The sequence below is a fragment of the Morchella importuna genome (assembly GCF_003444635.1).
Source record: "Morchella importuna strain M04M26 chromosome Unknown Morimp01GS015, whole genome shotgun sequence".
NCBI lineage: Eukaryota > Fungi > Ascomycota > Pezizomycetes > Pezizales > Morchellaceae > Morchella > Morchella importuna.
Genome location: NW_025763412.1, coordinates 508,898 through 532,641, shown reverse-complemented (window position 1 = coordinate 532,641; position 23,744 = coordinate 508,898). Strand labels below are relative to the sequence as shown.

The following is a 23,744-nucleotide window of genomic DNA, read 5'->3' as shown; positions in this document are numbered from 1 at the left end:
CTAATGGCTAATCTACAACCTATGCAGAAACGCGACTTGAAATAACTAAACTACAGCTACCCCAGACTGCTCTAAAGCTTAGACTTGGAAGGTACAATCAAAGAGCTTATTCTATTGATAGAGTCCTCTGCCTCCTTCTCTATCCTCTTCAACAGGACTTCACACGTTGGAATGTCATGAATAAGACCCATGACTGGACCAGCAGTCCATACCTAAAAACCAGACCAGTCAGTATCGATCACTCATCATATATAACTACCGATATCCCCCAGAGAGAGAAACTTACACCCTCGTCGACATCCCCTGTAATAAACACTTGTCTTCCCCTCTTCCCACTCACATACGGCGCAATCTCCTCGAACTTTCCAGTTGTACTCTCAAGCTCAATCTTCTTCGCCGCGACTGCGACCTTGTTCTTATACAATCGACTAGTATTTCTCCACCTCCTGAGCAATAGCTCGGTCTGATCCTCGCTCGCATCAACGATAGCTTGTTTAATGTTGTTGTGGATTGGCGCTTCGACGGTACACATAAACCGGGTCCCCATATTTATCCCGCAAGCTCCCAGTGCCAACGCGCCAGCAAGACCTTCACCATCCGCGAATCCACCAGAAGCAATAAATGGAGTTTTAAGAGACTGCATAGCACGTCGGAGCAGGACAAAGTTGGTAATGTCTGTTTCGCCAACATGGCCGGCACACTCGAAACCATCAATGGAAAGGAAGTCGACCCCAAGCTTTTCCGCAGAGAGAGCGTGACGAATAGTTGTACATTTATGAAGAATTTTGATTCCTGCGGTCTTGAGTTGCTTGATTATCGGCCCCGGGCTATTGCCCGCGGTCTCGACTATTCTTTGTTAGCGAGATACTTGCAGTAATAGTAGTTTCAGCTCCGTTGGCATACCGATTTTAATGCCCTCATCAATAACGACCTGCGCGTATGCGCCATAATCTGGGGGAACCAAGCTAGGTAGAAGGGTGATATTAACGGCGAACGGCTTGGTTGTCATTTTTCGACATCTATTAATCTCCTTTCGGAGATCTTCAGGCGTGGGCTGAGTGAGCGCCGTTAATATCCCAAGCCCTCCAGCGTTAGAGACAGCCGATGCGAGCTCTGCGTAGCCAACCCATTGCATTCCCCCTTGGACCACCGGGACTAACGATACTTGTTAGTAACTTATAGAGCTGGTGGTGTAGCGACGAGCTTACTAGCGATCCCAAGAGCTTCTGTCAAGGCTGTTCTAAAAACCATCGTTCGTTCGTGTGTGAGGTATATAGTAATCACGAGAAAGCAGACGTGATGGTATCAATCTGGGGAAGTAGGTAGAGTACAGTACTTATGTTGATTGTCGCCCCGAGGTGTAACCAGCCCTGAGCTCGTGATAGATGCTGTAAGGCCAAGACCCAAGGGTCTGGGAATCATGGGGAGCCGAGGTTGTTCGCCTTGGCGGCGGCCGGTGATATTACATATATTAGACGAGTGCTTTCTCATGATCTTAATCATGCACCGAGTAGGTAGTAGCGTCGCATGTAGCTCGGAGGGAATACTAGCAGTCTAGCACCGGAGCAGTATTCCTTTCGACTGCTCCCGCGAATCACGGCCTATATACTTGCCGGATTTAGAGTAAAGAGTCGGACCCGATAAAAGTTCTGGCCAGTATAGTGGAAAAGTCGTTGGGGTCAACGATGACATTTAAAGCACGCGTTGCCCTGATGTAAACAACCCACCACCGCCTCTACAGGCACCGCGTTCACCTCCACGCCGCGTTCACCTCCGCGTCTGCCTCTATCTCCACCTCCAATCCACGTGCTTCGCAATCAAATGCCTCGAGTCCACGCCGCTTCCACCTCCATATCGAGCTCCAGCCCCACCTTAAATGTATCCGTGATACACTTAAGTGTTGCTAAAAAGTTAGCAGCCGGCCGATCGTATACGGGGGTCCCACCATTGGGTCCGTTGGTATTACCACCATATATATCTTATGACATAGTGGACGACTCACCAGGGCTACCCCTTGAGATCAAGCCTGACGAGCTATACGCGACAGTTGGGGGCCCGGGGGAGCCCAGACTGAAGAAGATCAGGCTGATTGCAGACTGCGAGGAGGGAGAGAAATGGAAGGAGGCCGCAGAGAGATTTCAAGGTGGAAATAAGCAGGGCACTATGCCTGCCGCCTACATCAAGATAGAGGAGGAGGGGGAGGAGGAGGATCAAGATATTAAAAAGCTGAAAAGGTATGGCAGCTTGAGGGGCGCTGTTACGGGTTCGAACGAAACCAAGAAGAGGAAGACGACCAAGAATGATTCGAATGAAACTAAGAGGAGGATCAAGAAGAGCCCGCCGGCGGTTTCCAACCTTCCCTCGGATTTCGTGCTTCCCGATTTAACCCCCGAAGAGGTCCAGCCAAGAAGGATGGAAGCTGCACTGAAAAACGAGGCTCTAAAGCGTGGTCTGGGCCTCAAGAGCTTGTCATTTCATCATTCTGAAACGGTATACAAGCGTGTTGAGATGGTAGACAAGGGGACGCAAACACATACACAAGCACTGGCAGTACTCACGGTCCCGAGAAAGATTGTCCAATTCACAGAGCGATTGGTGAGGTTTTTAAGAATACTTCGTAAGGCTATCGAAGTACTCCCCGAGTCGCACCTTGTACAAATTGAGGCGTACTTTGAGGTGGATTGGATGGTGGAGGACATTGAGATTGCAATTAGGGGCGTGATTAGCCGCAAAAACCTTGCCGATGGTGCGAAGAAGGGCTACAAGGGCTACAAGGGCTTGACTACAATTGCCGATAGATTGCCATTCTCGAAAAACAAAACAATTATCGAATTTGCGGAGAGGCTGATGTCACTGGTGAAGACACTCTATCAGGCGATTGAGATGCTCAGTGAGCCCTACCTCATAGAAATCGAGACACTGTTTGATGTTGATTGGATGATAGAGGATATTAAAAGGATAGTCAAAGGTGTAATTAGCTGCAAGGCCGTTCATGATGCGCAGTTGGAGAGCTGTTGAGTAAATGGGGGCATGTACATCGCTGAATCACGAAAAACAAAGATCCTTAACTCTAACCTAAGCACTTTTGCTGGCGATGGCGACGCTTGCCCGGATTGAACCTATCTAGAGTCCTACCGGGTGTCTAAAACTACTACGCAGGCACTGCACCCTATCTCCTCCCGGGTCTCGCCGGCCTTTTAAAGCTCGCCTTCTGTTCCACCTTCGGATGGAACTCCTCCAACAGCTGGGCCTCACCAATCTCAGTTGCGCTCGCAGCCTCAAGTTTTTTCTCGATGTTTAGGTGCGCCTCGTTGATTGCTGCGTTGACGACGCTGGAGCGGCAAGAGGCATATAGCATTTTTTCGCGGATTTTAGACGAGGTGGGGCAGGTGTATATGAAGACTGGTTTTGTCAGTTTAATTATAGGTGAAATAAGGAGAGCCAGTTAGGGTTGAGAGTGAGAGTGCAGACCGATGGGGGATTCTTGCTGCCCTTCATGCGTGTGGTTGAACCGGAAGAAGGAATAACGTGGGGCGTCATCAGGGATAACGTGTGTGAAGTCATTTATGGCGGAGGAGCTAGCATTTGCGAGCTCAATAGTCTCTTTTTCATTATTGATCGCCTGTGCCCTGTTAGCCGACATTTATAAGTGGTGGAAGGACAACTTACAAGTTGCACCAGGGTGATGAAGCCTCCCGGGAGATTGGTTAACGCCTCAATTGCCTCCTGGCTCACAGGAAACTTGATCCCGCTACTAACGTGAGATTTTCTCGCACTGGTGCTAGTAGATGCTTCATACTCGGCCTCTTTGACAGCGGCCATCGTCATTTCCTCCTCCGTCAACGGCGCAGGCCTGTGCTCATTAGCTCCTCGAAACTCGAAGAACGTTACAAAGAGAGCTTTACTTTGCCTCATGCGCATCATGCCTCTTGAATCCCTCTGCAGTAAGCTCCTCCTTTACCGTGGCAAAAATACTCTCTCCAAATCTTTCTGTCCCCAGTTCCCGTAGCAAGGTGTTCCTTGTGCTGGCGAAAAGCATCTTCTGCCGCACATTGGCACTATCGGGCACGTATGCAATTGAGATGAAAGGAGCTGGGTCTGGGTCCTCTCGGCGCCGTAGAATAATATATGCAGCTTCATTGTCTTTAAGGAGCGCGTCGAGCTGGGAGAGGTCGGATTCGAAGCTGCCAGTAGAGAGGAGCAACTCTCGCGGGACAAGAGTCTCTTTTTCGATGGAGACTATGAGGCCCCGGAGAGAAGGAGTTGAGACAATGTTTTGAAAGGTCGAGAGGAGCTCGGCAGAGGCTATGGAGATAGGTGGTTAGTTAGGGGTTTCTAGTTCTGGTCTAGGTCTACGTAGTAGACCTGAAGGGAAACTAGGGGACAGTATTCAAACCTGTGATTCCGGACTGCATTTTAGAGTATTTTTTTTAAGAAAAGAATGGTGCTGCACAATTTATATAGAGGAAGATTTGGATTCAGAGCTGTAGTTCGGGCTCAGGAGCTGATCTACCCACTGCGTGTTTGTTGGCGCGGGGTGTACTAGCTAGATATATCTACATGTATGTCTTGGCCCCTGCCCCCACTATCACGTGATACACATGTAAGATACTTGCTGTACGGGCAATTTACGGGCAATTTACCGGCTATTATATTATTTAGATTTCTATTTTCCATTAAAAACATGCAAATACGTATCTGTAGGTATTTACGTTAGATTTACCTTGCTTTATGCCAGAGGGGAAGGTTTTCATGGGATTCGGTCAACCTTATTTGAATACATAATCTCACATGACCTGCACTCTTTTCTGATATTTGTGACCATCTCCCAAACAGATATATCTTATCAACCTCTCCACTACTCCAATATGCCAGTTACTATCGATACTAGAATCCCCGCAACTAGCACATTCTATACAGTGCCTAAACTCGGTAAGGCCTCGATAAAGAGCAACGGCCCTGACCTTTCAGATCTAGTAATCCCACCGCTGCGGTTCTCGGTCGTGGAGAATAAGCTCTACCGTGGATCTTACCCGCGCCATCTCAACTTTAGGTTTCTGGAGTCACTGAACCTGAAGACAATACTGTCTGTCACTCCGGAACCATTAGTGGGGGAGGCTGCGGATTGGTGCAAAGCAAATGGTGTGGTAATGCTGCATATCAAACCTGAAGTGGACGGGAAGAAGGGCGCGCCGTTGAGGCATACTGAGGCCTGTCAGATCTTATCTGTACGATCCAATCCACATATATGCCCCATGTACTAACCATTACAATAGGTGGTCCTTGAGGCTAAAAATTCACCGCTTTACGTTCATTGCCTTAATGGGTCCGAGATTACGGGACTTGCAATGACAGCTCTACGGAAGGTGCAGTGTTGGGCGACCCCGTCAATCATCTCGGAGCGCATGAGGTACTCGGAAACCCATCATTCGTTTGATCGCTTCTTGGAAGAGTTCTCGGGAGAGGTTACAATTCCGAGGGAATGTGTGGAGTGGTTATGGGCAGGGCTGAGGGATGATGACGGACTTCCGCCGCTAGGTTGTGGGGTCACAATTAATTTTATAGATGAGAGGTTGGGGGAGAAACATAGAGCGAGGATCGAGAAGGCTATCAGTTCACGATAAGAGGTAGATTAATTTCACTGATAATGCCACGAACAAGGAAATGAAAGGGCAGATTTGAGAATTTGCTTTTGAGGATTATGGTCACGGCGTGAGCTGAAATAAATTGTATTTATTTATATATTTTGTAAATACGGTACGTAACGTACGGTACGGCAAATCAATGTATGTCCGCAAGACTACTATCTGTAGATCCCACGAAAATATAGTTAGCAATTGCGCTTTTAGGACCGGTCTACAACTGGGGAAAATTTAAACGTACCAAACTTATATCTTTTGGATGAATTTAAGATATTGTTAGCGAAATTTTGCGAGGCAATGGCCCTAGATCTAGGCAACCTATTAATGGTTCTAATCGAGTGGAAGAAAACACGAGAAGGACGATAAGGATTGGCGCCTGGAGAAGAAAGGAAAAAAAGAAGAGAAGATTTTGTGAGGGGATGCTTTATATACTTACCCATGCCAAGGAGCCAAGAGACTAACTACATGGGCAATTTGGGAGCTTGAGATGGCGTATGTAATCAACTTAAAATACATGTACATAAAGACATAGGACATCTTACATTTCGTAAACCTATCCAGCCGAATTGTGTCGTTGGCAATGAAATGAATGTCATTTAGATATTTGATGTCGATAATTTGCTGGCTACGGCCATGGCGATCTCCATGACATTTTCCTTTGAGGCTTTGACTCGAGTTTCATGCAGGGTCAAGTCGCCTGGATACCCGTGACCGTGAAATTCCCAATCCCCTTTTTTCTTGGCTTGGACGTTACAGAGTGACCGAGACCCCGATGTCTGGGTAGCGATCCTATAACATATGCAAATATTAGTTGAGGCTCTCAAAAAAGCTATCTGAGGAATTTGGGGCCTGTTATTTGGAACAATCGACCTCAAAGCTCAGGTGTTATACCTACTTTACTTAGAAAACTGCTCATAATAATATCAGCATACCGATCAACAAGCAGGCCTATTAACCTATGCGCAGGTGGGCACTGCGTTGTGTCTGCTGTCAGCGGACCAAAAATAGACAAGCGGCTCGCTGCCTCAGCCACAATCAGTCCCAAACGGACTATGCAGAGCAGCGGTGCAGGTTCGAGGGAATTTATGATTTGATAGAATAGGGCGAGCTGATGAGAAATAAGAAACAGATGTCTACCAAGGTAGGATGCGTGTTCTATCTAGGTTTCTATCACGATAGGTATGATATGAGATAGAGCACGGTTCTTGAGAGAAAAGCGAAGGCCCCTTAGGCTAGAAAAAGCAAGAAAGGTCAGAGCTGAAAGAGAGCTTCACCGTGGCGCACACAGACAGACAATTCAAACCTACATGCTCTTACAAGTTTATTAGACTCTCCCGTCAAACCGCATCCAGGAATAAGCAGCAACGAGTAACAGCCTCTGCATCTTCTTAGAGACTTCCATTTCCAATTCTCTGCGACTACCTACCTCCTTCACCATCAGCCCCCAGTCCACAATATCACCCTTCCCCCTATCGCTCTGTCTTGACATTTATCCACTTTACCATTATTTTAGCTGTTCTTCCTAAGTTTCAAAAGGCATCCCTCAATCACCTCGTCATCATCCCTTCGCCGCTGTCACCAACGTCTCACCCCAGAAAAAAGTTGCCCTGCGATGAGATTCACCCTCAACCCTACGTCCTCATCAACTGAAATCTGCTACTAAATTAGTACACCCCAAAACAGCGTCCCAGCTTCCTGCGCCTCCGACACACCAACCATCTCCCCTCTGTACCCTTTCCCTTTGTGCAGCATCAAGCGATCCGCAATTCACAAACCACCTTAACTATACAAATACACCAAATACCCCACCTTACATCATCCTTCTCGCACGGTTCGTCCGGGGCAAAAACGCCATTAGATGGCGGGTAGTTCGAGCAATAACGACCTGCTTCTTGATCTAGACGATCACGGTCGTAATTATGGCAACCCAGGTCGGCCAGCAATCGACACAAATGTTGAATATCAGTCGCGACCTTCGGTCTCGTACGACGATTTTGTAAATGGGAATACGGCGGGATCTTCGGCGGTGTACTCGCAATCCGTTGCTAGTCAGCTGAGTCCTGCTACAAGAACATATAGCCAGACCAGGGAGTTGGGTCACTATCAGCCTTACTATGATGAAGCCGACGATTTGGGTCACGATAGTGGGAGCCGTCCGGCAAGTGGATATCAATATGCGAGTGCGACTGACGACCATAGTGATGTCGGGGGTGCAAATCGGCAGAGCGCGTACGGAGGAGTGGTCGGAAGGGTCAAGAGCGCCTTTGGAATGAACCAGGAGTACAGTGAGATGGATCTGCCGTTAACGGAGGCTACGCCTATTGGCAGTTCGCCAGCTCCGGGTGGAGCTCCAAGTACAAGAAAGAGACGGAATAGCGGAAGCAAGTTCACATTTGGGTTTGGGAGGAAGAAAGTAGATCCATCGACACTCGGGCCTAGGGTTATTCATCTCAATAATCCTCCTGCAAATGCAGTCAACAAATACGTCGACAACCACGTTTCAACTGCAAAGTACAATATTGCTACATTTATTCCAAAGTTTCTTTACGAACAGTTTAGCAAGTATGCAAACTTGTTCTTCTTATTCACTGCCGGATTACAGCAAATTCCAAACATTTCTCCAACGAATAGATATACGACTATTGGGCCACTGATTGTTGTGCTTATAGTGTCAGCGGGAAAGGAGCTGATTGAAGATTGGAAACGTAAAACTCAGGATACAGAACTGAATCGCTCGAAAGCTAGAGTTTTAATAGGAACGACGTTTGAAACCCAGCGCTGGATCAACGTCCGTGTGGGAGATATCGTTCGAGTGGAGTCTGAAGAGCCATTCCCAGCAGATTTAGTACTCATGGCCTCCTCCGAGCCCGAAGGATTGTGTTATATCGAAACTGCCAATCTCGACGGTGAAACTAACTTGAAAATTAAGCAAGCAATCCCGGAAACTGCTGGTTTTGTGTCTCCAGGCGATTTGAGTAGACTGTCAGGAAGAATCAGGTCTGAACAACCTAATTCTAGTTTATACACCTATGAAGCAACACTCACCATTGATGTTGGAGGTGGTGAGAAGGAACTCCCTTTAAGTCCTGAACAATTGCTGCTCAGAGGAGCTACATTGAGAAACACACCATGGGTTCATGGGGTTGTTGTGTTCACGGGTCATGAAACGAAGCTTATGAGGAACGCGACTGCTACACCAATTAAGAGAACGGCTGTGGAGAGAACATTAAACGTTCAGATTATTATGCTGGTTTCTATTCTTTTGATACTTTCTTTAGTTTCTTCTACTGGTGATGTTATCAAACAGGTGAGTTGTGGAGGATTCAATACCCCTTTCATTTGGGTGTGGAGGCTAAGGGTCTCTGGCAGTCTACTGCGAGCTCAACAATGTCTTATCTATATCTTGAAAACAACAACAGAGTAAAACAATTCTTCGCCGATATCCTCACGTATTGGGTCCTATACTCTAATTTAGTCCCTATCAGGTAAATCCCTAATATCATACTCCCGAGACTCAACTGATGATCTTGTAGTTTGTTCGTCACAGTTGAAGTCGTCAAATACTACCATGCCTTCCTGATAAACTCTGATCTCGACATCTACTATGCTGAAACCGACACCCCCGCCGTATGCCGCACCTCAAGTTTAGTTGAAGAACTTGGCCAAATCGAATACATCTTCTCTGACAAAACTGGAACCCTTACTTGCAATATGATGGAATTCAAGCAATGTTCAATCGGGGGTATTTGTTATGCCGACGAGGTCCCGGAAGACCGTCGTGCCACAGTTCAAGATGGCGTTGAAGTTGGAATTCACGATTTTGCTAGGCTTGCTGAGAATCTAAAGACTCACTCGAGTCGTGAAGTCATGCATCATTTTCTCGCGCTCCTTGCAACCTGCCACACTGTCATTCCGGAGAGAAAGGAAGATAAGCCCAACGAAATCAAGTATCAGGCCGCGTCTCCCGACGAAGGTGCATTGGTTGAGGGCGCTGTTCAGCTAGGATATCAGTTCATTGCACGAAAACCTCGTTCTGTTGCGATCATGGTCGGCGGCAAGGAATACGAGTATGAGATGCTTAATATCTGCGAGTTCAACTCTACTCGGAAGCGCATGTCAACGGTTCTTCGTTGCCCTGATGGGAAGATTCGGATCTACTGCAAAGGTGCTGATACGGTCATCATGGAAAGACTGCACAAGGACAACCCAATGGTTGAGGTTACACTCCAACATCTTGAAGATTATGCTACTGAAGGTCTTAGAACGCTTTGTTTGGCAATGAGGGAAATTCCAGATGAAGAATATCGCCAATGGAGCGCAATCTACGATAAAGCTGCCACAACAATCAACAATCGAGGAGATGAACTTGATAAAGCTGCGGAGCTTATCGAAAAAGACCTTTACCTATTAGGTGCCACGGCTATTGAGGATAAGTTACAGGATGGTGTACCTGATACTATTCATACCCTTCAAACCGCTGGAATCAAAATTTGGTATGAAATCTTAGACTAATAACTGAAGGATGAAGCTGACTATTTTTTTTGTGCAGGGTCTTGACTGGTGACCGACAGGAGACTGCTATCAATATTGGAATGAGTTGTAAGCTTATTAGCGAGGATATGACATTGATAATCGTCAATGAGGACAACATGCAGGACACGCGAGACTCTTTGACGAAGAAGCTAAATGCTGTTAAATCGCAAAAGGATGCCGGCGGTGAGCTAGAAGCGTTGGCACTAGTTATCGATGGTCGCTCTCTCACTTTTGCACTTGAACGGGAACTTGAAAAGGTTTTCCTCGATTTGGCGGTTATGTGTAAGGCTGTCATCTGTTGGTGAGTAGAAGCCTCTACCCAACCATATTCTCGGGGTTATTTTAATTATTGGTTTAGTCGCGTGTCCCCTCTCCAAAAGGCTCTTGTTGTTAAGCTCGTAAAACGCCATCTGAAGGCTATCCTGCTTGCAATCGGCGATGGCGCAAATGACGTCTCTATGATCCAGGCTGCCCATGTTGGTGTTGGTATCAGTGGTGTAGAAGGTCTTCAAGCAGCTCGCAGCGCAGATGTTGCAATTGGCCAATTTAGGTTCCTAAGGAAACTATTACTTGTTCATGGAGCTTGGAGTTATCAGAGGATTAGTAAGGTTATCTTGTATTCTTTCTATAAGAATATTACGCTTTACATGACACAATTTTGGGTAAGTCAAAGGAAGAAATCGTACAACATGGAGGCTAGAACTGACTATAGTTGGGTGGGTAGTTTTCGTTTCAAAATGCATTTTCTGGACAGGTTATCTACGAGTCGTGGACTTTATCTTTCTATAACGTGTTTTTCACAGTGTTGCCGCCATTGGTAATGGGTATCTTCGATCAATTCATAAGTGCTAGATTATTGGATCGGTACCCGCAGTTGTATCAACTTGGGCAAAAAGGGCAATTTGTAAGTTGGAATTTAGATGATAAGAAATGGTCTAGTGTGCTGATTAGATGTGTAGTTCAAAACAAGTAGCTTCTGGGCTTGGTTGGTCAACGGTTTCTATCATTCCCTTATCCTCTACATCTTCTCTGAATTGATCTTCCTTTACGATCTTCCTATGGGTGATGGCCAGACTGCTGGGCATTGGCTTTGGGGTACGGCATTATACACTGCAGTTCTTGCAACCGTGCTCGGAAAAGCTGCTTTAGTCACAAATCTCTGGACAAAATATACCGTGATGGCGATTCCTGGGTCTATGCTCATTTGGATGGGCTTCATGCCCGCCTATGCGACAGTCGCCCCGATGCTTGGTTTCTCAACAGAGTATCAAGGTATTCTGGCAAAACTAATTACATCCCCGGTCTTCTGGGCTATGGTTATTATTCTTCCGGCCCTGTGTTTAACTAGGGATTTCGCCTGGAAATAGTAAGCTTCTCTTCTTTGATTTTCAATTATCCTACGCTAACATAAGAGGAAACAGTGCAAAACGGATGTACTATCCACAAACATACCACCATATCCAAGAGATTCAGAAATACAATATTCAAGATTACAGACCACGTATGGAACAGTTCCAAAAGGCTATCCGCAAAGTACGACAAGTACAACGGATGCGAAAACAGCGCGGATATGCGTTCTCGCAGGCCGACGAGGGTCAATCAAGGGTAATTCAGGCATACGATACCACGAAGGAAAGAGGGAAATACGGAGAGATGAAGAGCGTGAGGCCAGAGGATCGGCCGCTTCGCTAGTGATGATAATGAAACTTAATGTTTTGTTTTGAAATTTGGGGGATCGTCGCAGGACTGCTCAATAAAGGATAGTTGTAGCTGTAAGGCAGTTCAAAAAATCTTAAGCTGTCGTTTATACTTAGTTTTTATTAGTTTCTTGCCGTATTGTAGCTTTTTGTTCTGTGGTCTGGTCACTTTTGTATCTTTTCATTTTTATATTACCTACCTCTACCTCTTCTCTGTAGTGTTTCTTACCTATTTCCTCCTCTTCTGTGATACTTTTTATTGGCGCTGTGTAACTTGCGCCCCCCCCCCCCCCCCCTTTGCGGTTTGTGTTTAGCGGAAAGCAAAAAAGGATTTCTCTCTCTCACTCTCTTTCCATCCGTTGTCTGTCGAGCACGGGGCTACTGAGTAACCAGTGCTGTTACGTAGGTGGTTCTGTTCCGGGATCTTTGGGGGTTCACGTCCACTTTTGAAAATGGCTGTCAATTTATTACCTTTTATTATTTTTACCCTTTGCCAACGTGTAATATAAACATACTAGTTATTACACCAGGCTAGGAAAGACCTTTATAGCAGATCTTCAAATCGGCCTCGAGCTCTGATCTGCGGGAAAGCCATTACATCTACGGCGAGTGATCTATGTTCAGTTCGATGGAGCTATTCTGCCGTAATGGGGCTGTTCAGGGGAGAAAAGGCGTTGGTGAAAGGCACGGAACGTAAGCACGAGTGTGGTTATTCCTGGAACCTAAGAGCACAGATTCTGGGCAACTCACTCAAGAGATTTATTCTACAGGTGTGATATTTCTGCTACCGAAAGTGACTCTATCATGAGGATCCTGGAAGGCTCTTCCCTTTACTGGTGACCCGGACATGTGAAGTGTTCGCAATATCCGTGCTACTTGACGTTTGAGGCAGAAGACACCTCTTATGCCTGAGTGACTATTCCAATACAGCCTTATGACGCTTATCATGATAAGTTCGGGCCCTTACTTTGCATGCCCCACCAAACCAAGACCCTATGTACCCCGCCAGACCCATTAGCTTCGTTGCCTATCTTCTTTTGCGAGTCACAGGGCTCTCGTCTCTTTAAAGTTTGAGGATGCAGGTTATAAGGCTCCCGTTGCTACCTGGAGTATTGTACTAGGTAGTGCCCACGTAGCACCTACATGTATGTAGACTACATGTACCTACATACGTTTTCATCTGGTCTTTGTCCATAACTTCTATGCGTGAGAAGAACCTCTGCATCCTTATTGACTTTTGTCCTATTTTTTTTTTTTTTTTCGTCACCTGGTTGTCGACTATTTTTATTTTAAAAGAGCACCGGTTCCGACTGAGCCGTCGGTTTGCAGCAGCAGTAGCCTAAGAATAAAAACCTTTCGTTGCCGGGGATGGATGGGTCGGAGAGCACAAGAATAACATTTTCTGAACCTCATGTCAGCCATTCTCAGAAGATCTGCACAAGGATAGGGTCGAGTTTTAACTACTCGGTGCTATTCGCTCCTGAAGTTAAACTAAAACCGGGATAAGGTCATGGACTAATTAACCAACTAGTTAACGTACCTGCAGCTCGATAACTGGATTCGCTTGAGGCTGAAGCTTTATTTACAGTGCCTAGTTCTCAAGAGCTATTGCTTGGGCTTGGCTTGTTTGTAGGGCAGGTAAGAGCCATGAAGATATGGCGGTTGAGGAAACGGTGTGGCGTGCAATTTTGTTTACACTTCTCCGTTGAGCTTAAGCGTGTAGGGATGTTTCGGGTGGCCTCGGTGGTTGTGGTTTCTAGCTCACGGCAATTATTATTCTCTATGGATTTCGAGATCTTCTTTGTCTGTAATAAGCTAGGACTAATTCTCGATAGGGCTTGAGTGCGTGTTTATCGGTTAAATAAACAGCTGTATGTACTTATATGTAGGTTCATTAGGTACATTTACCTCCGGGCATGTCAATGTCCAAGTGACCGGAATATGCAAACCTATCATATTTGGTCTCTTGAAGAACGTGTGAAGCGGGGGCCGAGGAGTTCGTTTTAATCAAAAGAAAATCGAATATGCCCCACATTATCTCATTCTCCGCTGGCGCTGCGTCAATTCTGAAAAAATACAATGCTATGTTCAAACGTTCGTACTTACGTGCCTAGAATAAGTACTCTACATAACCTTTAGGAGATAACGTGCACAATCTCGCTCTCAACGCCAGTCCCCAAAGTGGCTGTACAAAGGAGCACAGGTAGTGGTAAGCTCAAGAACCAGAGCTTTGGGATGAAGTCAAATCACTAATGAGGATGTAAATGGTGAGTGGGTGGTTCCAAGCCCCTACTGTCGGAACAGGAGTGGTGTAGGAAGCAAAACGACCCCTTGCTGTGTGAGGTGCCCAATATCAGCCGCGACAAAATGCTCTCTTCAATCAGTGGCAATCCACCCCTCCCACCATCGTCAGCTTGCTTGCTTGATCTCGTCACAGTATATTTCCTTTTTTCCCCTTTTATTTTATTCACTACTTCTTGTGTGTGCAGTTTATTTCTTGTAGTATCACATCAGACCACTTCATTGCTTTCTATCAAATAAACTTCAAATATTGCAGCTACTGGCTCTACGTATTTTATCGATAGGTACAATTTGTGCCTTGTTAAAGACCGAGGGAAATCATCCACCGCCCCACACACGCCTTCACAGCATCTCAGACACCCCCCCAAGACCGGTCGATATCTCCCCGCTCTCCCCTCCCCTTTTTTTATCTTAAAAATACAGTTTTCTTTTCTTTTTCTCTCACTTTTTTGTGCTGGGGTTCTTCATCATTCTGCCCAGGTTCATTTCTGCAAGCTTCCACGTTCCCCTCCCAAAGGTGTATGTATATACGTCGATACCATACAAGACCAAATACCTTCAGCACAAGATAGAAAGAGAGATCTTGGGGTATTCATCGTCTACTTATCACAACACTTCCAGTTGTTCCAGCAGGTACATCCGCAGACCCCGCCAGCCAGTAAACGCTGATTACCGGTCTGCTGCCCTACCGCCCTTGCCCTCTCCCTGGTCTGGTGCCTTTGTGCTGCCGCTGCTAGTTGCGCCGCCCTTTTCTTTCCTCTGACCTTTGTTCTGCTCTTCCTTCGTCTATTCCCCTCTTCTGCCGCTCGCCATCGAAACTTGCCTAGATCCTGCTGCATCGTCTACTACCACCCATCCAACTATTCATCCTTCCATCCACACCCAATCCAGCCAGCCAGCCAGCTAGCCATCCACCGCCCATCCACACCCCACTGTTCCCCTTAAGTACTCCCCATCTGCACCCGCTCGCTCATCGAGTCCATCTGTCTCTCGAGTTCATCGTCTGTCGCTTTTCGCATCCGCGACTGTTGAGTTCTTATCGCCATCCCCCACAAGCGAAATAAATACCCATATTCTATTTACTCATCTAACAACCCTTCGTCGTTCCCATTGCAAATTCGGCGAAACAACATTGTCGGAATTAACATTCTTGCCGCCACCACCTGGAAGACCAGTTTGAAATACAACAGAAAAACGCGAGAAAAGAGAGAAAAAGAAAAAAGATTGTTGAAAGATATCAGTTAGGATTGGATATATTCTGAGTTTATCAGCGGCCACAGAAATGGAAGGGGGTGATTACAGGAGATCTCTCGGCTTTGGCGTTCGGCGAACGTCTGATTCAGATAATGGTGAGGTGGATGGAAGTAATATCCCGACTATCAATATGCGTCCAGGTCGTTTGTCCGGCCTCAACAGGAGGCCGGAGGCTGTTACCCACTCGCATCCACGACCTTTACCGACTCCAACAAGACCTATAGTTTCCCCTCTTCAGAACCTTCTCCCCTCTGCACCGGCTAGCCCCCAACCCCTGCACCCTCTCCTACACCCCAGCTCCATCGGTTACCTACGTGGTCCACGGCGAACGAGAACGAGGATGCTATCCTCAAGGATGTTAGACCTCACTTCAGCAGATTAGATTCACAAGAGCGTCAGCGCTTTCTAGCTGAGATCCTAAATCTTTGCGACTCGCAACAATTGAGCTTCGTGCTGAACTACGTGTCCCCGCGACTTAAGAAGGATCCTTTCAAGTCGTTACCGAATGAGCTTTGTCTTAGGGTATGAGTTTCCGTACCTACTCGAATAATCCTAAGCATATATTGATATCCTATAGGTAATTTCATTTATTGATGACCCGAAAACTTTGGCCCGAGCCTCGCAGGTGTCAAAGCACTGGCACGGGCTTTTGAGTGACGACCTTACTTGGAAAAAGCTTTGTGAAAAGCATAGTTACAGGCGCCTAAGTGGGACAGCAGCTTACGGCTCGATGCATCATTCGCATCATGATCCATCACTCTTTAGTACCACTAACCCGATCTCCCCCAAGGATACAGGATTTTCAAACCCGGTATCATCACCTTCTGGATTTACCTCAGAGATTTCACCCCAGTTTACTCGCTCGAAAAGGAGAAGGCCAAAAGCTACCTCATACAAGTCCCATTTCAAGCAAAGATACATGGTCGAGACTGCGTGGAGGACTGGAGGGAATGCGATTGCAAGGCACATCACGCCTGATCAGGGTGTTGTTACATCTCTTCACCTTACTCCCGATTACATCGTCATCGCCTTGGATAATGCCAAGATACATGTTTTTGATGCAGATGGTAAAATTTTGAGGACCCTGACTGGGCATGTGATGGGAGTTTGGGCTATGGTTCCTTGGGGTAACACATTGGTCAGCGGCGGTTGCGACAGGGACGTTAGAGTGTGGGATATGGAGAAGGGGTAAGAACAAGAATCCCTGTTATGCACATGACGCTGGGCCAGACTAATAAATTTGTCAGAGAATGCAAAGCGATTTTGCGAGGTCACACTTCAACTGTCAGGTGCCTAAAAATGAGTGACCACAAGACGGCCATCTCTGGGTCCAGGGACACAACTTTGAGAATTTGGGATATCGAGAAGGGTGTTTGCTTGAATGTCCTTGTTGGACATCAAGCAAGCGTCCGTTGCTTGGAAATTCACGGAGACTTGGTTGTGAGCGGTAGTTATGATACAACTGCTAAAGTCTGGAGTATCTCACAAGGCACTTGTCTTCGAACATTGACAGGACATCTTAGCCAAATTTATGCCATTGCCTTTGACGGAAACAGGATTGCCACTGGATCACTTGATACCTCCGTTCGGATATGGGACCCCGCGACTGGGTAATTATTTATTCTCTTGGTTAAAATATTGTCTTCAAATCTAACCTGCATTAGAAATTGCCTTGCTGTTCTTCAGGGCCATACATCACTTGTAGGGCAGCTCCAGATGCGCGGAAACACTCTTGTTACCGGAGGATCTGATGGATCGGTCCGTGTTTGGAGTCTGGATAAATATGCCTGTGTGCATAGGCTTGCCGCCCATGATAATAGCGTCACCTCGTTACAGTTCGATGAAACAAGGATCGTTAGCGGGGGAAGCGATGGTAGGGTTAAGATTTGGGATCTGAGGTCTGGCCAACTAGTTCGGGAGCTATCGAACCCTGCGGATGCGGTCTGGAGGGTTGCTTTTGAAGAGGAGAAAGCTGTTATTTTAGCTTTAAGGTCTAGCAGGACGATAATGGAGGTAAGATTTGACTCTGCCCTTTCCTTTCTTTGAGTACATATACTAACGTTGAACTCAGGTATTTTCATTTTCACCACCACCCGAAGCACTGAGTGAATACTACCGGGCCTCGAGCGCTGCATCGGAAGAATCATCTGGAGTGTTTGAACACGAAAACGACGACGCAACCATGGACGACGACGGCGTTCTCTGCTCGGAGATGGAATCATAATAAACCAGAAACAATCCGGGGCTGATAAGTATAAATGATTTTTTATTATTCCCTTAGGTTTCTTATTTCTTCCCTCTAATATTTTGATTGGAAAGACGGGTGGGGCGTCAATTGTTTTTATCTTTTCCTTCTTTTATTTTGCTTTGGATTGTTCGAATACGGGGTTATTTCATCTCTTTTATTATTTTGGACAAAGTGTGAAGTGGATGGGATACTCACGCGGGATCATCATGGATTGGAGGGGTTTTATTTTCTTTATTTTATTGTTCGAATTCATGGGCGGGTGTTCGAGTGATTGATTGATTGATTGTATTGTGCTTTGAGACCTCTTTCATCAGTTGGTCAGTACAGTCTGGAGCCGGGAAAAATAAATTTGTTAGTTGTCTTAACGTTAGTTACTCTTTCCTCCTCTTGTTATTCTAAACTTTTGTTATGGCCTGTGGACTATCTTCTTGTATGGAAACTACTTTGTCGTCGAGTCTTTCTCTTTTTTTTTTTTTTACTGTTGAAACCGCTTTATACCGCTTAAACACTTTTTCTAGTCAGTCATTCATTTTTCTATATCTATTTATTGGCCGGTGAATGGGGAAATGATGGTGGGAGGGGGATGTCTAAGGGGATCGAACGCATGAAGATGTATGTCAAATATTCGGAGTTGTGTGGGTATAGTTACTAAAGCTATGCCCAGCAATTCAAGGGAAAGGGAAGATCGGGAAGACGCTTCAATTGTAGTGTAGACATAAGGAAAAAAATTAAAATACATTTTTTCAGGTTACTTACCATACACCCCAAATTCTAGAATTAATAATCTAGAAACCCCCTTAGTTTTTTTTTTAAATTCTGCCTAATGTGGAACTAGTAAGAATGCTAGACATGCACCTTCTCCCGGCTCGCCGGATCTCATCCGCCGGCGAGAAATAGAGCAAGGAAATGCACCTATCCTCTTCCCGGGGATCGCAAAATAGTGTAGTACATGGGGAAAGGGGGCGATGAGGGAAAGGATACATGTGTGTAATCCTAGTCTCAGATCAAATCCTGATGCGAACGATAAACAGACCCCCGCATTTACCACCACTCTAAATGGGTACATGTAGGTACATACCTAGAGTACACATGGTATGTATGTATCCCGTGCATGTGCCTTTCCGCTCTGTGTCGGGTCCCGCTTCCAGGCTTTTTTTCAATTCCTATTTTTTTGTGGAAGTCTAAGTTCAGGTGTATGTATATTGGGCGCGTTTTAAATGGAACCCAAGTCCGGGAGATAAGATACTGTTATGTGCTACCTGTATGTAGATGGATAGTGGTAATACTCAGGGTTGGGGATAGCTACACGTGTGGTACGGAGCCTTATCGATATTACCTGCTGTGCGAACATGGAATGACTGAGTGATAATCTATGATGCATCAAGTCGACTTTTGAAACGCGCAATCAGAATGGCGCATCAAACAGGCGTGGCTACAAAAACACACTGCAGAGCTTCACTGGGCATACTAAGATGAGGTTTTCCTAGTCGAGATCAGTACGTGTCCTATCCTACTGGATGCTTCGAACGATGACCTTGACTTGGCCGCTTGCAGCTATAACGGGATCCCATTTTGAGCGAGGTCTACATCGAGGCCGATAGACACTTCCGTTATCGTGTGGGAGTGGACATAAGCCAAGCTAGCTCAAGCTCTAGGCTCGGACAAGTCCAACACTCAATACATGTACTCGTAAATTCATGACGTTTCCGAACACGACCAATATTGCATACCATACAAAAAAGCGCCAAATCCACCTTTTTGTATGTCATGCAATATTGGTCATGTTCGGAAACGCTATGAAGTTACGAGTAGTCAGAGCTCAGTGGAGCACTATTTTGAAAGCTCGACAAACCCAAGGATTCTATCAAGTCACATATACAAATAATGCAGGTACCTCCAATAATTAGTTTTCGATAACAGAACCACATATCGTTTAGAATACCGACGACCCCCAAGCAGTGCTTTTAAGGACCTAACACACCCTTAAACCATATGAGATTCCTCCATACAATCCAAGCTCTTCTCAACGTGGATCATACCCACCGCTATAGTCCCCATGTCGGGAAAGTCCTTCCCCGATCATGGACATGGGCGCTCTTATCCACCCCAAATCATGCACCTCGCCAATCCGCACCAGATATCACTCGCTGCACATGGGATTACTCCACCACACCCCTGTGCTGCTTTTATTGATTGCATGCAAACCCCTGTGTATTATATGCTCTATAAGCATTATATAGTGCAATCATTGCCGCTAGTAAAGGATTTCCCTTGTACAGCGGTGGGTAATAAGTCATTAGACGGAACGCCACCAAAATACGCGTTTGCAGGCAAAATTGTGGCTAGGTCGTCCGATGACTTATTACCCACCGCTGTAAATATCCAGAAACCATTTACACAGTATTTTGTTATGAAATTGGTGGGTGGGATCCGGGAGACACGGATTCTTGTGTGATTATACGCAATAGAATTGTGCAATAGGAATTAACACTTTATTGTATTTTATATATATGTAGACCTGTGTAAAGATTTTCTACATAATATCCATTGTGGATAAATGCACGTTGATAAGGGATGAGGCTACTAGGAGTATCAAGGAAGTGTTATTAAGCTTTTAACTAGAGGCGCACATTGTGTAAGGTATATAGAGTACACAGTGGAGCTGTAACTTCGGTTCATGGTGATACGCCCACATGGACACAAGGTTACGGGTGCCTGTAGGTCAGTAGAGGCTCACTTAAGGTCTTTTTTGAATGGCTGAAACATTTACCGAGTAAACACCGGGGGTCTAGAAGGTTATGTCATAGAATGAAAGGCAATCACTCTTTTTTTATCGATAATATCCGATTTAGTGAATATCCTCACTTTTGATTTTCTGCAACAAAAAAAAATGAAGTTGGTTGCTTCATAGAATATCACTCGCTGAAACAGAGAATGCGCTGGTTTATAAAAAGGTATCTAACACAACGGGACTTTTACCCAGACCCTAAAGAAAAACCAACAGTTATTCCCTTTTAAAGAGTAAAGTAGAAATGCCACGACGGTTAAAAGAAGACGCAAAACAAGAAAAATCTTCCACCACCCTTCACTTGAGAATGAATTCGGACTCGGCAGTTCCGTTCACCCTCAGTTTATTGCACCAGCTCGCCCAAAAACCGCCAAAACCATTCTTGCCAAACGGCGGAAGGAATCCCTCGTCCTCAATGTGCTTGGACTCCTCACTCATGAGCTCAGTGTAGTAGATATGCTCCATAAGCTTGGCAGCGGCCATCTCCTCCGCATTGCTCTCACCTTCCTTTTTGAAAGCCTGCAAGTAGCTGTTGTATCTACCTGCAGCCTTGAGCAGGACGTATGCGGTGATGTAGGCGTCGTATCCCGCTTCGTGGGCACAGTCTCGGAGACTATAACTGGTGTGACCGATTGCAAGCTCGGCGGTGGGGAGTTTCTGCAATGCAAAGGATTCAAAGAGGCCTTGCAGATTGGAGCTGTTGTGGAGTGTATCGCCGACACAAGTGGCGACGTACTTTGTGTCTAGTACACTTTTCTGTTGCATTAGCAATGATATTCCGTAAAAGAACTTCTAGGAGAAGGAAACGCACACAGGGAACGCCGCATGGATGATTGCAGCAAACTCTTTTTCTGTGTCAGGCAGATTGCCAATGAAGCACTGATAAAGATATACAAGATCAGTGATGAGATTGTGACCCACAAGCGGCTTCTTGCTCTTGAACAGTGCGTCAATGAGATGCCTGAGGCTAATAGCCTTCTGCAGGTCCTTGTCAAACTTCGCACGTCGCTCTTCCCTCTTGAACTTATCGGCGGCAGGGTCATTCTTGACGACCTGCACAAAGGTTGGCTTTCCAATTGTAGCCAAGCTAGGGAACTCGGCACGGACAATCTGGTGGACCAGGCGCTTTTGGTATCCGTTCATGCACTGGCTTGGAGTAGTGATATTGAGAAAGTCATATAGCGGCTGCATCGGGCTAGGCATTAGTGAGAGCATGCAGAGAGCATAAAGCTAGAGGGGAAGGGGTACATTTGGGTCGTCTAGCCATTCCTGGATGTTTTGCTTAAAGTCTGCAACCTGCATATCAATATAGGTGATACAATTAGCTTGCTGCAAGGACCACAATATCTCTGGATTTTCCCCATCAACCTCATACAAACTGCTTCGATTGCTCGTCGACACTGATATCCTCCTTTGGCTCACTGGCTAGACGATCTTCACGGTCGATGATTTGCTTCTCTTCGTCATGGCTCAAATAGCGCACTCCGCTGATAAGTTGCGTATTGAAGTTGAAGTTGTGCTCGGCGAGAAATTCGAGGGCACTGGCTTGAACTGTATATTCACGATTAAGGCCGAACTTGTTTTCACTGATGGGCGAGACATTGAAGTTGTAGGGACGCAAGATATATTTGTCTTAAGAGGGAGTTAGTAGTTACAACTGGAGCTGGGGGCAGGGGGGGGGGGGGTGTGCGTGTGATTACTCTCGTTTTTGTCCACACTGACGATACAAATTCCGAATTGAATGACTTGAAAGCGTTCGGCAGCTTCTTTAATCTCTTTGTATCGTTCTTGGAGGGTCTGTCGTCGTCCCTGGACTGAGTTCTTTGAGCCCGTATGAATCCCAGATAGTTCAAGATCAAATGTCACTAATTTTGGTTAGGTTGTGAGGCCTTACAGAATAGTGGGCTAATACGAACCAAAGTATGACTTATTTATTTGATCGACAATCTCGGGGAGATTATCCGCAAAGTTGGACCTTGAAATATTCATAGCTAGTTGAGCGTGGGTGGGAAGTATTGTAGTTGGTTGCTGAGAGCGGGATGACGTTGGTCGCCAGGCCCTATCGTAGTGAGATTGCTACAACGAAAAACACGGGCACGAACCTACTTCAAGCGGGGTTTCGAGGGTGTCGTGTCGCGGGGTATTGGGGAAGGGTCAATTGCAGGAGGTGGACGCGTTGAGTTCTCCTTGGCACACGGGTTCGTCACGCACAGTTAAAGTGCTTTTGAAGACAATTAATCAAGCTTCCTCTGCAAGCATGTGAATCGTGCAGAACAGCAGAGCAAGATACATATAAGTCAAGAGCATGAGATTCATAGATACGTGCGGCTTCTTACATGATTAGGATAGCATTGAGTTAATCCATTGTAGAAACGACGGTGGGAAACAAAAAAAAAAAAAAAAAAAAAAAAAAAAAAACTACTATATGCGTCACCAGATATCACCACTCTCCTATCGCGGCTTCTACCCTATTCCGTAATACGTGCAGGGTAACACATGCCCTTGTGGTGGTGGCTGACGTAAGGTGAACCCCCGACCTCGGCCCGGGCAAGTAAGATCTCCAGACGCCGTACTCTACCCTCCTTTTTTTTTTTTTCTTCCCAGGGAAGGCTGGTTGGGTGGTTGGCTGGGAGAGTGCCGAAAGCGAGCTTAAGTTTCTCCAACGAGTCAAGTTCAAGGCTGGGGAGGGAGTGAAAGTACGGATCGGATCTCTATGCTACATACATACAAACCAATATAATCCCACTGCTTCTGCTTTGATTTCTCACTTACCACTCGTGTTTACCCACCGCACTGCCCCGGAGTTCTCTTCTCGCCCACTGCTTGCATGATCATTGTTTGGAAGCATCCCGAGGTTAAAATATTTCTCCACGAGTAGGATCAATCCCTCACGAAAGAAAGAAAAGCCCCCCATATCATATCACAATATCTGCTGGATCAACAGCACAGCACAACATCTCCTGTACCCACCCACACGCAAAGCACCCTGCAGCTTCTCAGCTCTGTTCCACCCCATCTGTCTCTTCCTTGATCTATCGCGTGCCAGAGCCAAAAACCCTCGATCTCTCCCCAGCCTTTTCCTTCCTTCTTTCCTTCTTTACTCCCTTCCCTCCTCGGTTGCTTCCTCACAAGCAGATCACAACCACCAGCAGTAACAAGCAACCTTCCTGCTGCACGAGTACAACATTCTCGCTGCACACTACACAACCACCTTCCCTACTTTCCCATCGGGTATTCACTAAAGAGACTAGAGCAGCATAAAAATAAGCACAACCCCACAC

General features: G+C 46.1%; 8 protein-coding genes across 8 annotated transcripts; 4 read left to right on the top strand and 4 right to left on the bottom strand.

Moving 5' to 3' along the window:
* Window positions 1–71: 71 nt before the first annotated feature.
* On the bottom strand, window positions 72–1,251 carry LAJ45_05568 (uncharacterized protein; the record flags this gene model as incomplete). The annotated part of the gene is made up of 4 exons (XM_046115139.1): window positions 72–212; window positions 287–846; window positions 904–1,155; window positions 1,209–1,251. The coding sequence occupies 4 exons, from the start codon at window positions 1,249–1,251 to the stop codon at window positions 72–74; spliced, it is 996 nt and encodes a 331-aa protein (XP_045971661.1).
* Window positions 1,252–1,821: 570 nt separating this feature from the next.
* LAJ45_05567 (uncharacterized protein) lies at window positions 1,822–3,018 on the top strand (the record flags this gene model as incomplete). The annotated part of the gene is made up of 1 exon (XM_046115138.1): window positions 1,822–3,018. The coding sequence occupies one exon, from the start codon at window positions 1,822–1,824 to the stop codon at window positions 3,016–3,018; it is 1,197 nt and encodes a 398-aa protein (XP_045971660.1).
* A 151-nt stretch (window positions 3,019–3,169) lies between these two features.
* On the bottom strand, window positions 3,170–4,415 carry LAJ45_05566 (uncharacterized protein; the record flags this gene model as incomplete). The annotated part of the gene is made up of 5 exons (XM_046115137.1): window positions 3,170–3,402; window positions 3,472–3,622; window positions 3,670–3,853; window positions 3,906–4,305; window positions 4,397–4,415. 5 exons carry the CDS (start codon window positions 4,413–4,415, stop codon window positions 3,170–3,172), a joined length of 987 nt encoding a protein of 328 aa, XP_045971659.1.
* Window positions 4,416–4,868: 453 nt separating this feature from the next.
* On the top strand, window positions 4,869–5,624 carry LAJ45_05565 (uncharacterized protein; the record flags this gene model as incomplete). The annotated part of the gene is made up of 2 exons (XM_046115136.1): window positions 4,869–5,228; window positions 5,277–5,624. 2 exons carry the CDS (start codon window positions 4,869–4,871, stop codon window positions 5,622–5,624), a joined length of 708 nt encoding a protein of 235 aa, XP_045971658.1.
* Window positions 5,625–5,781: 157 nt separating this feature from the next.
* LAJ45_05564 (uncharacterized protein) lies at window positions 5,782–7,131 on the bottom strand (the record flags this gene model as incomplete). The annotated part of the gene is made up of 7 exons (XM_046115135.1): window positions 5,782–5,807; window positions 5,884–5,951; window positions 6,079–6,123; window positions 6,185–6,195; window positions 6,272–6,431; window positions 6,986–7,020; window positions 7,069–7,131. The coding sequence occupies 7 exons, from the start codon at window positions 7,129–7,131 to the stop codon at window positions 5,782–5,784; spliced, it is 408 nt and encodes a 135-aa protein (XP_045971657.1).
* A 369-nt stretch (window positions 7,132–7,500) lies between these two features.
* LAJ45_05563 (uncharacterized protein) lies at window positions 7,501–11,867 on the top strand (the record flags this gene model as incomplete). The annotated part of the gene is made up of 8 exons (XM_046115134.1): window positions 7,501–8,949; window positions 9,012–9,127; window positions 9,176–10,135; window positions 10,192–10,476; window positions 10,534–10,837; window positions 10,900–11,079; window positions 11,135–11,541; window positions 11,597–11,867. 8 exons carry the CDS (start codon window positions 7,501–7,503, stop codon window positions 11,865–11,867), a joined length of 3,972 nt encoding a protein of 1,323 aa, XP_045971656.1.
* A 3,588-nt stretch (window positions 11,868–15,455) lies between these two features.
* Window positions 15,456–17,651, top strand: LAJ45_05562 (uncharacterized protein; the record flags this gene model as incomplete). Its single annotated transcript, XM_046115133.1, has 6 exons — window positions 15,456–15,602; window positions 15,692–15,949; window positions 16,005–16,615; window positions 16,675–17,037; window positions 17,092–17,440; window positions 17,499–17,651. 6 exons carry the CDS (start codon window positions 15,456–15,458, stop codon window positions 17,649–17,651), a joined length of 1,881 nt encoding a protein of 626 aa, XP_045971655.1.
* Window positions 17,652–20,760: 3,109 nt separating this feature from the next.
* On the bottom strand, window positions 20,761–22,452 carry LAJ45_05561 (uncharacterized protein; the record flags this gene model as incomplete). Its single annotated transcript, XM_046115132.1, has 6 exons — window positions 20,761–21,214; window positions 21,275–21,648; window positions 21,712–21,759; window positions 21,839–22,095; window positions 22,164–22,328; window positions 22,380–22,452. 6 exons carry the CDS (start codon window positions 22,450–22,452, stop codon window positions 20,761–20,763), a joined length of 1,371 nt encoding a protein of 456 aa, XP_045971654.1.
* Between the last annotated feature and the right edge of the window lie 1,292 nt (window positions 22,453–23,744).